Raw genomic sequence first — 14823 nt, 5'->3', positions numbered from 1 at the left:
TAAATTAAAGTCACTGTACCAAATACAATGACACAGTGAGTGGAATCACGTGCAAAATGGAAAGAATCCTGGATAAGGAGCAGCAGCAACAACAGCAGCATTATTAGTCAGTAATGATAGCTGCCATTACTGAGTACTTATTAATTTCAGGAGCGTTAATTAGATTGTCTCTAATTCTGAAAGCAATCTTAAAAGGTAAGTATGTACTAGTATTCCTATTTTTATGGTTGAAGAAACAAAAATTCTGAGAGTTTGAATGACTTGTTCAAGTTTACAAAACTATCAACTGAATCTTTTTTTGGCATTAAAATATTTCTATTTAGAAATAGCCAGTTGGATACAGTCTAGATGATCCCAGTTTTGTTAGTAGTATCTAAAGCATCATAGTCAGGAATCACTCAAACATTTGCCTTCTTCTCTCCATCAGGTCTGATCTCGGAGGGTGTTAGCCTTGGCCAGGTCAATGTCATGCAGCTTCTTCACAGCCTGTTTGATTGGGTGCTTGTTGACGTTGACATCCACAATGAAGGCAAGTATGCTCTCATCACCTATTCTTCGTTCCCCCTACCAGGTAAATTTGAATACAACTCTCCAAATCCATATGTAGTTTCCCACTTCCACTAAACATACTTTCTTGCAATTATGAGATCTAGATTCAAATTTAAACTTTGCCTCTTAATGCGCAGTAATCTTGTGGAGTCATAGTTTTCTTAACATCCATGAGATGACCTTCATGGCTCCATCTGTCTCCCAGGAGATGTTCCAATCAAAGGGTCCAGTGGATGTGAAAGGGATTGTAAGCTGTAAAGTACCATGCACATGGTAATAATAACAATAATAATAAGTAGTAATATTTACAGCAACTATTCTCCCGTTGATTATGCTCTAGAATCTGAAAACCTGAAATTGAACCTGTAACATAGTGGTGTGAAAAATGCCACATGATGCAATACAGGTACAGGGAAGGAGTGAGAGTTGTCCAGATGGTGAGATCTCCCTGTTGGGATATCAGGAAGGTAATAAACATGTGGATATGGGATCTAGGGGAGCAGCCATGACTCCATTCAGCATCAGAAACAGGCTAAGGAGGAGTATTCTGCAGCAGAAAAATACACTTCAACAATTGTAATAGACCTCTAAAGACCACTGGCGTCAGAATCATCATAGCCCATTTTTCAAAAATGTAGCAATTGCCTGATATGTCTTAGAGACTCTAAATCAGAGGTCAGCAAACCATAGCCTGTGGGTTGAGTGTGCCCTGTTTTTGAAAATAAAGTTTTTTCAGAATACAGCCATGTCTATGACTTACATATTTTCTATGATTTCTTCTCTTGCTATATTAGTACTAGTAGAGTGTGTGCTACAGAGACTATGACTTCAGAAGTCTAAAATATTTACTTTCTGGCTTTTTAAAGAAAAGGTTTACAGATTCCTGCTCTAAATGAAGACAGCAGTCACTGGTTAAATAAGCAACTTGTTAAGTATGTACCTGCACATGTGTAAGTAGGAAGAGGGGCAGCAAGGGGAAGATGGGGTGCTGTATGTTTTTTCATTCACTGTCCGTGGGACCTGGATGGTTGGTCACGAGGGAAGGTAGTGCACTGTGATCAGTGGCTTTCAAGCTTGGCTGCATATTAGAGTCACCTGGGAAATCTTTCAAAGTTCTTGATACTCAGGCCATACTCCATACCAATTAAATCAGAATCTCTTTTGTGTGACTGCTGCTAAGCTGCTGCTAAGTAAATCGCTTCAGTCGTGTCCGACTCTGTGCAACCCAATAGACGGCCTCCTACCAGGCTCCTCTGTCCCTGGGATTCTCTGGGCAAAAACACTGGAGTGGGTTGCCATTTCCTTCTCCAATGCATGAAAGTGAAAAGTGAAAGTGAAGGCGCTCAGTCGTCTCCAACTCTTAGTGACCTCATGGACTGCAGCCTACTAGGCTCCTCCGTCCATGGGATTCTCCAGGCAAGAGTACTGGAGTGGGGTGCCATTGAGTGTGACTGGACATTGGCAATTATTAAAGCTTTATAGGTGATTCCAATGCACAGCCAAGGTTGAGAATAATTAATGTAGAGGAAATAACCCTGGCTGGGTTTCTGAAATATAGTTCTAACCCAAGCTTTGGCACTATTATTTTAACTAGATAGTGGAATGTCTCAATGAGAAGTTATTTGGTATCCTATGCCTTCCTCTTTCTAAAGCAAGAATTTCTACTCTCTTCCTTGGGCTAGGAGGATATCTAGGGGGCTCTAAAGTAAATATTCTTGTTTTGGGTTTGTTCTTTGCTGTCAGAGATTGTTCTTGCTCCATGCGTGATGGAGAGCAGGGTTTATGGACCGGGGAAGGCATCAAATGCATACGGTAAAGGGAAAAGTCATGGGGCAAGTTCATTTGGAATTTAAGATGTGGTAAGTAAAATAAAACAATAAGTAAAACAAAGCAAAATCTGTTTGAATAGAATCCTTGCTGCTAAGTCACTTCAGTCATGTCCAACTCTGCACGACCCCATGGACGGCAGCCCACCAGGCTCCCCCATCCCTGGGATTCTCCAGCCAGGAACAATGGAGTGGGTTGCCATTTCCTTCTCCAATGCATGAAAGTGAAAAGTGAAAGTGAAGTCGCTCAGTCTTGTCCAACTCGTTGCGACCCCATGGACTGCAGCCTACCAGGCTCCTCTGCCCATGGGATTTTCCAGGCAAGAGTACTGGAGTGGGGTGCCACTGCCTTCTCCATAGAGTCCTTAGCATTATGCTATATTGTCTCCCAGCAGGATAAGGCATAGCCATCTCAATACTAATTTTCTTTTCTCTCTCTAAGGCTTTCTTTAAAAGAAAATTATTTACTTGGCTGTACCAGGTCTTTGTTGCAGAACTCAGGATCTTTTAGTTGTAGCATGTAAACTCTTGGCTGCAACATGTGGGATCTAGTTCCTTGACCAGGGATTGACTGGACTCCTGCATAGGGAGTATGTAGTCATAGCCACTGGACTGCCATCTCTAAGGCCTCTTGACTCTTCCAGATTGAGAGTGAGTGGATAAGCAAAAGGGGTTATGAAAAACGGTAAGGGAATAAACTAGGGCTTTGCAATTTGGTGTGGTGCTGTAACCATCTGTTGGATACCACAGTATTAACAAACTACTCCAGCACAGTAAAGAGTTACTGAATAAGTGACCACATTCTGGTTAGTGATTAGAATCCTGGTATAGCCTCATTACAGTTTCATGGACCACTGTCTAGCATTAAGACTTTGTTTTGTTCAGTCACTAAGTCGTGTCTGACTCTGCAACAGCATGGTCTACAGCATACCAGGTTTCCCCGTCCATCACCATTTCCCACAGTTTGCTCAAACTCATGTCCATTGAGTTGGTGATGCCATCCAACCATCTCATCCTCTGTCTTCCCCTTCTCCTCCTGCCCTCAATATTTTCCAGCATCAAGGTCTTCTCCAATAAGTGGCCTTTGTATTAGGTGGACACAGTCTTGGAGTTTCAGCATCAGCCCTTCCAAAGAATATTTAGAGTTGATTTCCTTAAGGATGACTGGTGTGATCTCCTTGCTATCCAAGAGATTCTCAAGAGTGTTCTCTAGCACCACAGTTCAAAAGCATCAATTCTTTGGTGCTCAGCCTTCTTTATGGGCCAACTCTCATATCCGTACATGACTACTGGAAAAAACATAGCTTTGACTATACAGACTTTTGCCAGCAAAGTGATGTCTCTGCTTTTTAATATGCTGTCTATGTTTGTCATAGCTTTTCTTCCAAAGAGCAAGTGTCTTTTAATTTCATGGCTGCAGTCACCATCTGCAGTGATTTTGGAGCCCAAGAAAATAAAGTCTGTCACTGTTTCCATTTTTTATCCATCTATTTGCCATGAAGTGATGGAACCGGATGCCATGATCTTAGTTTTTTGAATGTAGAGTCTGAAGCCAGCTTTTTCACCCTCCTCTTTCACTTTTGTCAAGAGGCTCTTTATTTCCTCTTTGCTTCCTGCCATTAACACCAGGGCTGGAAAGTCCAAATTTGGGGTGGGGGTGTTTTTTAAAGGCATGATCAAAATTCAAATATATTAATTAGGATTGTAGCACACTGAAACCTATTAACTCATTAGCTCCCATAAATATGGTCAATTTATTTGACCTAAGGGAAAGGACATTGACCTGGCAGATATAAATGATGCTTAAGAGTGTGTACTTGACCAAGGATCAGGGCAAGAATGATTCTAACTGGGGGAGGCAGACCCACTGACATACTATAAGGAATGACCTAGGAGACTGGATAGTTAGAAATTCTATTTAGTGAAAATTTCTTTTCTCCACCACCCCCATAACTCTAAAAAAGTAACCCTTTATCACCAGAGAACATTTGGAAATGCAAAGAAACATTAAAAAAAGATGCTACATTAAACATTAAAAAAAGAAAGCTACACTAAAATCACCCTGTAATTTTTTCTTCTACCAACCACCACTTTCTGGTCCTTTATTTCTATTCATTTATCAGTGCAAAGTCTTTTGCTAAGGGAAGCAAATCTAATATTTTTGTCTAATATTTACTTAGAGTGTCATTCTGTGACTTTCAGGTGGTCACTGCCCATACGTAATAATTCCTCCCTGGTTTGCTGATTCACTTCTCTGATGAAATGTGAACAGTGTGTTAAGTTAAAATGTGGTCTAAGTGACTGCACACACTCCAGTGATTGACATCTCATCTGAAATAAGGGTAAGAGCAGGCAGAAATATACTGAGTGAGAGAGAAGAGACTTGGTGTAATCAAGCCAGTGCTTGCTTTCTGGAATGTTCTCTAGAATATGTAAAAGTGTTTTCTTTCAAATATTTAAGAATGCACTATCAGATCAGTCAACATGTCTAAAATAAAAACAGTTCTGTAAAATGACCCAGAAAAGTGCAATAAATGTGATATTTAAACATTCAAAGACACTGTTCTTCCTCAGAAGTGATTGTGTTGTTTTTAACAGTGATTTTTTGTTAAAAAAATTTTTTTTTGGTCTGCTATTAGGACATTACCAAAATTTAAAGGGCTTAAAAACAATCATTGAACACACGATTGAGAATCCTTACCTTAAGGAGTAAGGGAGAGTGCGTTAGTCTGCTAGGGTTGCTGTAACAAAACAGCACAGAATGGGTGGCTTAAAACAAAGGCAATTTCTTTGTTCTTTTGTACTCATGGAGGCTGGAAATCCAAGATCAAGCTGTCAGTAGGGGTGGTTTCTGAGGAAACCTCTCTTCCTGGCTTGCAAACAGCTGCCTCTTTGCTGGGTCCTCACATGACCATTCCTCTGTGTGTGCGTCCCTGGTGCCTCCCCCTTTTACTGTAAGACACCAGACATACTGGATTTAGACACTGATCGCTAAGATGGTAAAGAATCTGACTGCAATCCAGGAGACCCAGCTTTGACCCCTGGGTCAGGAAGATCACCTGGAGAAGGGAATAGCAACCCACTCAAGTATACTTGCTTGGAGAATTCCATGGACAGAGGAGACTGGTAGGCTACAGTCCATGGGGTTGCAAAGAGTTAAACATGAATGAGTAACTAACATTGACTGACTGACAACCTATGACCTCATTTAATCTTCAGTTCAGTTCAGTCACTCAGTCATGTCCGACTCTTTGTGACTCCATGAATCGCAGCATGCCAGGCCTCCTTGTCCATCACCAAGTCCCGGAGTTCACCCAAACTCATGTCCATTGAGTCAATGATGCCATCCAGCCATCTCACCCTCTGTTGTCCCCTTCTCCTCCTGCCCCCAATCCCTCCTAGCATCAGAGTCTTTTCTAATGAGTCAACTCTTCGCATGAGGTGGCCAAAGTACTGGAGTTTTAGCTTCAGCATCATTCCTTCCAAAGAACACCCAGGACTGATCTCCTTCAGAATGGACTGGTTGGATCTCCTTGCAGTCCAAGGGACTCTCAAGAGTCTTCTCCAACACCACACTTCAAAAGCATCAATTCTTCGGCGCTCAGTTTTCTTCACAGTCCAACTCTCACATCCACACATGACCACTGGAAAAACCATAGCCTTGACTAGACGGACCTTTGTTGGCAAAGTAATATCTCTGCTTTTGAATATGCTATCTAGGTTGGTCATAACTTTTCTTCCAAAGAGTAAGCGTCTTTTAATTTCATGGCTGCAGTCACCATCTGCAGTGATTTTGGAGCCCCCCCAAAATAAACTCTGACACTGTTTCCCCATCTATTTCCCATGAAGTGATGGGACCAGGTGCCATGATCTTCGTTTTCTGAATGTTGAGCTTTAAGCCAACTTTGTCATTCTCCTTTTTCACTTTCATCAGGAGGCTTTTTAGTTCCTCTTCACTTTCTGCCATAAGGGTGGTGTCATCTGCATATCTGAGGTGATTGATATTTCTCCTGGCAATCTTGATTCCAGCTTGTGTTTCTTCCAGTCCAGCGTTTCTCATGATGTACTCTGCATAGAAGTTAAATAAGCAGGGTGACAACATACAGCCTTGATGTACTCCTTTTCCTATTTGGAACCAGTCTGTTGTTCCATGTCCAGTTCTAACTGTTGCTTCCTGACCTGCATATAGGTTTCTCAAGAGGCAGGTCAGGTGGTCTGGTATTCCCATCTCTTTCAGAATTTTCCATATTTAATCTTACTTACCTCCTTAAAGTGAAAGTCACTCAGTCATGTCTGACTCTTTGCGACCCCATAGGCTATACAGTCTATGGAATTCTCCAGGCCAGAATACTGGAGTGGGTAGCCTTTCCCCTCTCCAGGGGATCTTCCCAACCCAGGGATTGAACCCAGGTCTCCCGTGTTGCAGGCAGATTCTTTATCAGCTGAGCCACCAGGGAAGCCCAAGAATACTAGAGCGGGTAGCTAGTCCCTTCTCCAGTGGATCTTCCCAATCCAGGAATCAAACTGGGGTCTCCTGCATTGCAGGCAATTTCTTTACCAACCCAGATATGAGGGAAGCCCTTACACGAGTGCAGACCTCCTTAAAGGCCCTATCTCAAAACATGGTCATGTTAGAGGGTTAGGGCTTCAACATATGAACTGTGGGGGATGTAATTCAGCCCAGGAAGGAGCATTGACTTTTGCTCATTGGAGGACAAGTGAGGTTTATATTATCCTTGGTACTGAAGAGGGTTTTCCATATGCTGTGGACAAGATCATGGACACAGAAAAGTCAAAACCATGTTTTGGGAATGGCATGTAGGGTTTAAGTCTAGCAGGAACATAAGATTTGTGAAGGTAGAGATACAGAAATTAGGTTGAAAAAGGAGGTTGGGGCAAGTTATAGAGCCTTGGAGTAGCTGAGTGAAGATGTATCATTTGATTTGAGAAGATGGCTAAGAGCCAGTAAAGAGTTTTGAGCTGGGGAAGGGCATGGTTAAAGCTGTACTATAGGCAGTTGACACTGATGAAGGATGAGTTGGAAACTGGGAGGGATGGGAAGTAAAGAGCCTGGTTAGGAGGCCACCAAAATTAGAATGGATGCTCCAGAGGCAGCTTGGTATGGTATGGTTGTTGAGAGCATCAACTCCAGAGCCAGGCTGTCTGGTTTCAAACCTAATTTATGCCACTTCTATAACTGAATAATTTTAGGCAAATGACATTACTTCTCTGGGTGTTTGTTTCTTTGTAAGAAAGGCATGGCTGATAAAAGTGTTATGAGTTTTAGATGAGTAGTAAATGTAAGGTGTGTATGTAAGGTGCTCAGAAATGTACGCTGCATGCAGTCCTCTATAACTGCTTATCTGGTGAAGGTGGGAAAACACTAGACAGAAATCCAAAATCAACACTTTCTTTTCCCCTTGACCAACCTGAAAATAAAAGCTTTTCACTTCATGGTGCCTGTGGTTTCTGCTACATTTATATCTCAGGCCTACTTTTGTAAGCAATTAGATATCAGCTTGCTCCACTCTGCCTCCCTTGACCCTGCCAAGAGAAACCCAAAATATACCTGCCCAAGGGTCAGAATCCACATAAGCAACCAATAAATCCTTTGCACCTAAGGGAAGCAGCAGTTCTGAAAGGTTACAACTGGACAAAGTATAAGGTGTGTAAGTAGAAAGTCAGAACTATGCTTAAAAATCTCACTTTTCTGCATTCATTCGAACAACCAGAACGTAAGGAACCAAAACACTATAAACCGTGTAGGAATGTGAACACATGCAGGGTATGTGCAGGACAAGCTCACAGAAGCAGTGTTATTATAATTTAAAATATCATCAGGTTGCAGTTTTTACTAGTTTTTCAAAAGCATACAGAATCTTTTTTTTTTTTTTTTTAATCCAATGCAGTGTTCCATGCGCCTGTTGGTTGGTACTTGGACTCAGTTTGAGTTAGTCTATGTTTAGGATGAATTATGTAAAATCCCCAAATCATCTGTTTTGTAAACATAAGAAAGGAAGTGATTCCAATGAATGGGAAAAGTTGTTCCAAATTGGGAATATGGAAAACCAGGGCCAGATGGAAGTGTGTTGGAAGGCATAAAAACATCAGCATTGCAAACAGTGAGCTCCCATCCTCTCTAACACATTGACGTGAAGGGAAACCTTATTTGTGGTTCCTGGGAACTGGAGTAAGAGCCATACTTTTGTTATTCATTCATGTGTTCATTACAATACCCAAATATTTATTATTGAGAACTTATTGTGTGCTGTGTCCTGGGTTTCTTAGGAAACTCATATTCCCATGGATTACAGGAAGACACAGCTAGAAGGAAATGTTGACCTCATGACTTATGACAGATGGAGAAATTCTGGTAAATGATAGCATCAGGACCAGGCTTCCAGCTCCCTAGTCCCCATTCCATGGCCTACTTGCCATGTAATGCTGGTGCTTGAGGAAGACACATGAGCATTCTTCATTATTGCCCACTGTGCAAAGGGGGAAGAACCATGAAAGACCAGATAATCAAGCCTTGGAAGATGACCAGTTGTGTCAGTTAAAGATTTCTTCTCCAGAACCACAACATCACTTTCTGCTGCTCATGGAAAAGCAGGCATTTGGTCTTTCACTCCTTGGTACTAAGTGAAGGATGGAGAAGGCTCACGACCATGGTCTCACACCTGAGCTCTTTACCCCTAGTAACTAACAATGAAGAAAACAAAGAGCTTCTGGTGCAAAGAGATCTAGGTTTAAATTTCGGCTCTAACATTTTCTTATTGCTTTGAATTATCCCTCAAGACTCAGTTGTTTTTTTTTTTAACCTGTAAGGGAGGTATGCTAATATTCCTTGTTACTCAGTCTTGTTTTGATGTAGCTTGGGTAAAATGTCGAGCGCATTGCCTGAAGTGTGGCAAGCTCAATAAACGGCATTTAGCATAATCGTTTGTCTCTTTGAAGAGAGAAGTGATAAACAAATAAAATAACTTATTTTTACTGGACGGGTTAGGATTCAACATAGCCCCTGCCCTTGGGGAATTTTCATCACAGCAGACAAGGCAGACATATGCATAAATAGTTTGCCCACTGAGCAGATGATGGCAAGTGTTTTAGAGAAAACACCAAGTATCTTAGAACAGAGGAGCAAAGGAGACTAATTTAACTATGTCCCCAGTCATGGTCTACTCTTTGTTGAAGACAGAATAAAATAAGCATTTTTAATGGAAAAAAAAATGACTTAGTGGGTTGGATGTGAGAATTTATTTTAGGTGGACTGAATAGTTTTGGAAGAGTTTAATGAAAATTAAAGCTTTTTTTCCTACCCTGAAGTTGTTAATATGCTAATGTCCACTAGCCTGTGCTAAGGGATCCAGAGAAAATAGTGCTTCTTTATCAAATTTTGAATTTATTCAAGGAGAAAAAAAGAGAATCAGTTTATATATGAGATGTGATTTCAAAGTTGAAAACAGGCACGTGGAAATGAAGTTCGTTTCGAGGTGCAGTGTTTTATGATGCTGCTGCTTCTGATAAAAAAAAAAGGCAGAGCAGGGAATAAACAGTATAAAATGTTGATATGAGCTAACATCAATAGAGATGAATAGGGCTTTAACGTAATTAATGCCAAACTGCCTCTGTGCTGTTGTTTATTGTAGGGGAGACAAAAGCAATTCAATTATCTTTTCCAGAGCAATCTCCGTGATCTTAATTAACAGGTTAATGATTTTAGGAACAGCTTAAAGTTGCATGGGGCTTCACAAATGCCTGGGAAGCTGGACTCCAAATTTAAGATAATTTTATGTAACTTGCTCAGAGGGTAGAAACCAGAGATCTTTCTCCTCCTTTTATTTGCTTTTTAACCTCAATATTCCAGACATTTTTTTTGTGCTTCAGTGAAGAAAAGACATGATAAGACCAGGGTTTGACTCTTGGGTCCCATGTGCTAGATGGAAGAAATTTTATTTCATCATGAACTTCACAGATTCTCCATCCTAAAATGAGGGAATTGAGTGAGACGATTATTGGAGTTTCTGAGTAGAGTTGTCAGATTTAGCAAAAGACAAAAACAAAAACAAAACAAGCAGATAGTTAAATTTAAATTGGAATTTAACTGAGCATCCTGTATTTTATCTGGCAACAGTATCTCTGAGGTGTCAATCATAGCCTTTCCTCAAATGAGTCTAGAATAGTCATTGGATACAGGAGTCAAAGTATACTGGGCTCAGATTTTTATTTTCCCTAATAAATTTGGATTGGGTAATTTGGTTTTGAGTTAAAACCAAATTCAGTTTCCCATTCTTCCAACTATTATTCCCAATTAAAGTTATTAAAAAATAAATGCAGATTTTTGGATCGCAGCCATTCTGACTGGTGTGAAGTGGTACCTCATTGTGGTTTTGATTTGCATTTCTCTAATAATGAGTGATGTTGAGCATCTTTTCATGTGTTTGTTAGCCATCCGTATGTCTTCTTTGGAGAAATGTCTATTTAGTTCTTTGGCCCATTTTTTGATTGGGTCGTTTATTTTTCTGGAATTGAGCTGCATAAGTTTCTTGTATATTTTTGAGATTAGTTGTTTGTCAGTTGCTTCATTTGCTATTATTTTCTCCCATTCAGAAGGCTGTCTTTTCACCTTGCTTATATTTTCCTTTGTTGTGCAGAAGCTTTTAATTTTAATTAGATCCCATTTGTTTATTTTTGCTTTTATTTCCAGAATTCTGGGAGGTGGATCATAGAGGATCTTGCTGTGATTTATGTCTGAGAGTGTTTTGCCTATGTTCTCCTCTAGGAGTTTTATAGTTTCTGATTTTACATTTAGATCTTTAATCCATTTTGAGTTTATTTTTGTGTGTGGTGTTAGGAAGTGATCTAGTTTCATTCTTTTACAAGTGGTTGACCAGTTTTCCTAGCACCACTTGTTAAAGAGATTGTCTTTACTCCATTGTATATTCTTGCCTCCTTTGTCAAAGATAAGGTGTCCATATGTGTGTGGATTTATCTCTGGGCTTTCTATCTTGTTCCATTGATCTATATGTCTGTCTTTGTGCCAGTACCATACTGTCTTGATGACTGTGGCTTTGTAGTAGAGCCTGAAGTCAGGCAAGTTGATTCCTCCAGTTCCATTCTTCTTTCTCAAGATTGCTTTGGCTATTCGAGGTTTTTTGTATTTCCATACACATCTTGAGATTATTTGTTCTAGTTCTGTGAAAAATGTGGCTGGTAGCTTGATAGGGATTCACACCAGTCAGAATGGCTGCGATCCAAAAATCTGCAAGCAATAAATGCTGGAGAGGGTGTGGAGAAAAGGGAACCCTCCTACACTGTTGGTGGGAATGCAAACTAGTACAGCCACTATGGAGAACAGTGTGGAGATTCCTTAAAAAATTGCAAATAGAACTACCTTATGACCCAGCAATCCCACTGCTGGGCATACACACCGAGGAAACCAGAATTGAAAGAGACACATGTATCCCAATGTTCATCGCAGCACTGTTTATAATAGCCAGGACATGGAAACAACCTAGATGTCCATCAGCAGATGAATGGATAAGAAAGCTGTGGTACATATACACAATGGAGTATTACTCAGCCGTTAAAAAGAATTCATTTGAATCAGTTCTGATGAGATGGATGAAACTGGAGCCGATTATACAGAGTGAAGTAAGCCAGAAAGAAAAACACCAATACAGTATACTAACACATATATATGGAATTTAGGAAGATGGCAATGACGACCCTGTATGCAAGACAGGGAAAGAGACACAGATGTGTATAACGGACTTTTGGACTCAGAGGGAGAGGGAGAGGGTGGGATGATTTGGGAGAATGACATTCTAACATGTATACTATCATGTGAATTGAATCGCCAGTCTATGTCTGATGCAGGATGCAGCATGCTTGGGGCTGGTGCATGGGGATGACCCAGAGAGATGTTATGGGGAGGGAGGTGGGAGAGGGGTTCATGTTTGGGAATGCATGTAAGAATTAAAGATTTTAAAATTTAAAAATAAATAAATAAATAAATAAATAAACCTTTAAGGAAACAAACAAACAAATAAAAAAATGCAGGCAATGCCCCTGCAGGGAAGAATCAAAGAAGAGATTTGGAAGGATTATTCCAGACATGCTCTCATGCCTCACCCTACCCTACTCTACCCCAGAAAGTTGAGTGGATGCCCTGTCTTGGAGAGAAGAATGGTTAATGGCAGACTATCATCTATGACAATCTCTCATGTGATGAGATGAATTTCATTTTTTTTAATTAAAAAAAATTTTTTTTATTGCTTCTCATACAAACTTCCCGATAAAGAAAAGGGAAAAAATGATTTAATTATAATAGCTAGAACATAGAAAGCTTACTACTTGCCAGAAACTATTTACAACTTTATGTTTACTAACTCATTTAATCTGCTCATAAATTATATCAATTAGCTTCTATTATCACCACCATCCAGTTTTACAGATGAAGAAACTAAGGCACACTAAAGTTGAATAATTTGACCAAGATCACACAGCTAATAAAAGACAAACTTGGCAGCTGAACGCAGCCTATCTGAACTCCAGTAATGTGCCCTTAACCAAAATATTAGAAGGCTCTTGTCATCAATGTCAGCATTTCATCACCAATTGCTGGAGAAAACAATTAATACAAAATTAAAAGGAACATTGAGAATTGTGTAAAGTTGAAAAGTGGGTAAGACAACTCCTATCTGTCTTACAGGATATATGGTACACATACACCCAATATGTGCATAAATTATCTTATATATATTTATACATTATATAGTATATGTATAGTGTATATATTGTAATATATATACATTATATAGTGTATACATTAGTGTATATATATTTATACATTATATATATTTATACATTAGCCTTTTCATAGCTGTGCATATGTCTGGAAGTCAAGACTTGCAATATTGAGAGGTAAATGAATATTTTCTCTACTGTTTCTTATGCCGTATCCGTTATGTTATTGGTTTTTCTCATTTTTCGGTGGATGTCACATAAAAACCAACTCAGTGCTTCATTTAGCAAAATTTTACTGAGTAAATACTGTGTTCTAGGCCCTGTTTTAGGTGCTTGGGTTCTTTATTAATATTATTGACGAATGGCTTTGTGGCAGGGTAGTCAAGACCAAGAGAGGAAATTTTAGGCAACTCTTCTTTGAGAAGTAGGGAGGCAAGGATTGTATATGACATATTAAAGAGAGTTTTCCAAACAACTCTCTGCAAGCACTCTTGGGAAAAGTATCTTAACAAGAAAATAAACAATGAAAATAATAAGTATAAGCAATAATAAGAAACTAATAAAATTTGGGAAATGAGAATATTAGAATTTAAATCTAGCTATGTGTAAAACTGATTCAAAGTATTGTAGATATAATAATGATTCCTGTAAAGATATGTATATTCTAATTTCTGTAACTCATGAATAGGTTGTGTGCTGTGCTCAGTTGTGTTTGACTCTTTGTGACCCTGTAGACTGTAGCCCACCAGGCTCCTCTGTATGTGGGATTTCCCAGGCAAGAATAATGGAGTGGGTTGCCATTTCCCCTTTCAGGAGATCTTTCTGACCTGGGTGTGAATGTGCATCTCTCTCATGTCTCCTGCATTGTAGGCAAATTCTCTACCCATTGAGTCATTGGGGAAGCCCATTAACACAATGAGTATGTTACTACACGAGGAAAGGAGACTTTGCAGATGGGATTACATTGCAAGTTTAAAAATCAAGATATTACCATAGATTATCTGAGTGGGTCCAGGGCAATACAAGGAGGAAGGAGGCTCAGAGTCACAACAGGAGACGTGATGCCTGAAATTGGAGTGAAATAAAGAGGGGGCCAAGACCCAAGGAATGCATGTAACTTCTAGATGTTGAAAAAGGCAAGGAAAGCCCTTCTGAGGGCTACCAGAAGGGATATAGTCCTGTCTACTCTTGTCTTTAGGACTTCTGATCTTCGAAACTGTATAAATAATAAATTTAAGTCACTAAGATTGTGACAGTTTGTTACAGGAGCAATGGAAACCAATACACAAAGGATAAATTGTTTTTCTCTCACGAAAGTATCCAGTGGTAGGTGGTCCAGGCTTGGCGGGATGGTTTTGCTCCACAGGTTGCCTGACAGTTTATATCTTGTTAATCTTTCCTCTTAAATATTTTGGTTACATAGATGGTCAAAAATGTCTCACAACTAAAATACGTTTCAAGCAGCTAGATGAAAGAAAAGGAAAAGGAAGCGCATGCCCTCTCTTTTTCTCTCTTTTTGAAGTATAGCTGATGTACAATATTATATAAACTATGGGTCTGCAACATAGTGATTCACAATTTTTAAAGGTTATACTCCATTTACAGTTATTATAAAAATTGGCTATATTCCATGTTGCATATTTATTTTGTACCTAATGCTTTGTACATCTTAAATCCCTATTCTGTCTTTCCCATTCCC

General features: G+C 39.6%; 1 protein-coding gene across 2 annotated transcripts in view; it reads left to right on the top strand.

Annotated features, from left to right (window-relative positions):
• Positions 1–14823, top strand: part of TPRG1 (tumor protein p63 regulated 1) — a 358974-nt gene that overhangs the window by 50194 nt on the left and 293957 nt on the right. For both annotated transcript variants that reach the window (XM_069558084.1, XM_069558094.1), the window contains exon 2: positions 428–529. In XM_069558084.1, the coding sequence (XP_069414185.1) occupies positions 464–529 (66 nt within the window). In that variant the 5' untranslated portion in view covers positions 428–463. The remainder of the gene's footprint in view (positions 1–427; positions 530–14823) is intronic.

The sequence above is a fragment of the Ovis canadensis genome, chromosome 1, assembly GCF_042477335.2.
Source record: "Ovis canadensis isolate MfBH-ARS-UI-01 breed Bighorn chromosome 1, ARS-UI_OviCan_v2, whole genome shotgun sequence".
NCBI lineage: Eukaryota > Metazoa > Chordata > Mammalia > Artiodactyla > Bovidae > Ovis > Ovis canadensis.
The sequence above is the reverse complement of the archived record's forward strand: the minus strand, read 5'-3'. Positions and strand labels throughout refer to the sequence as shown.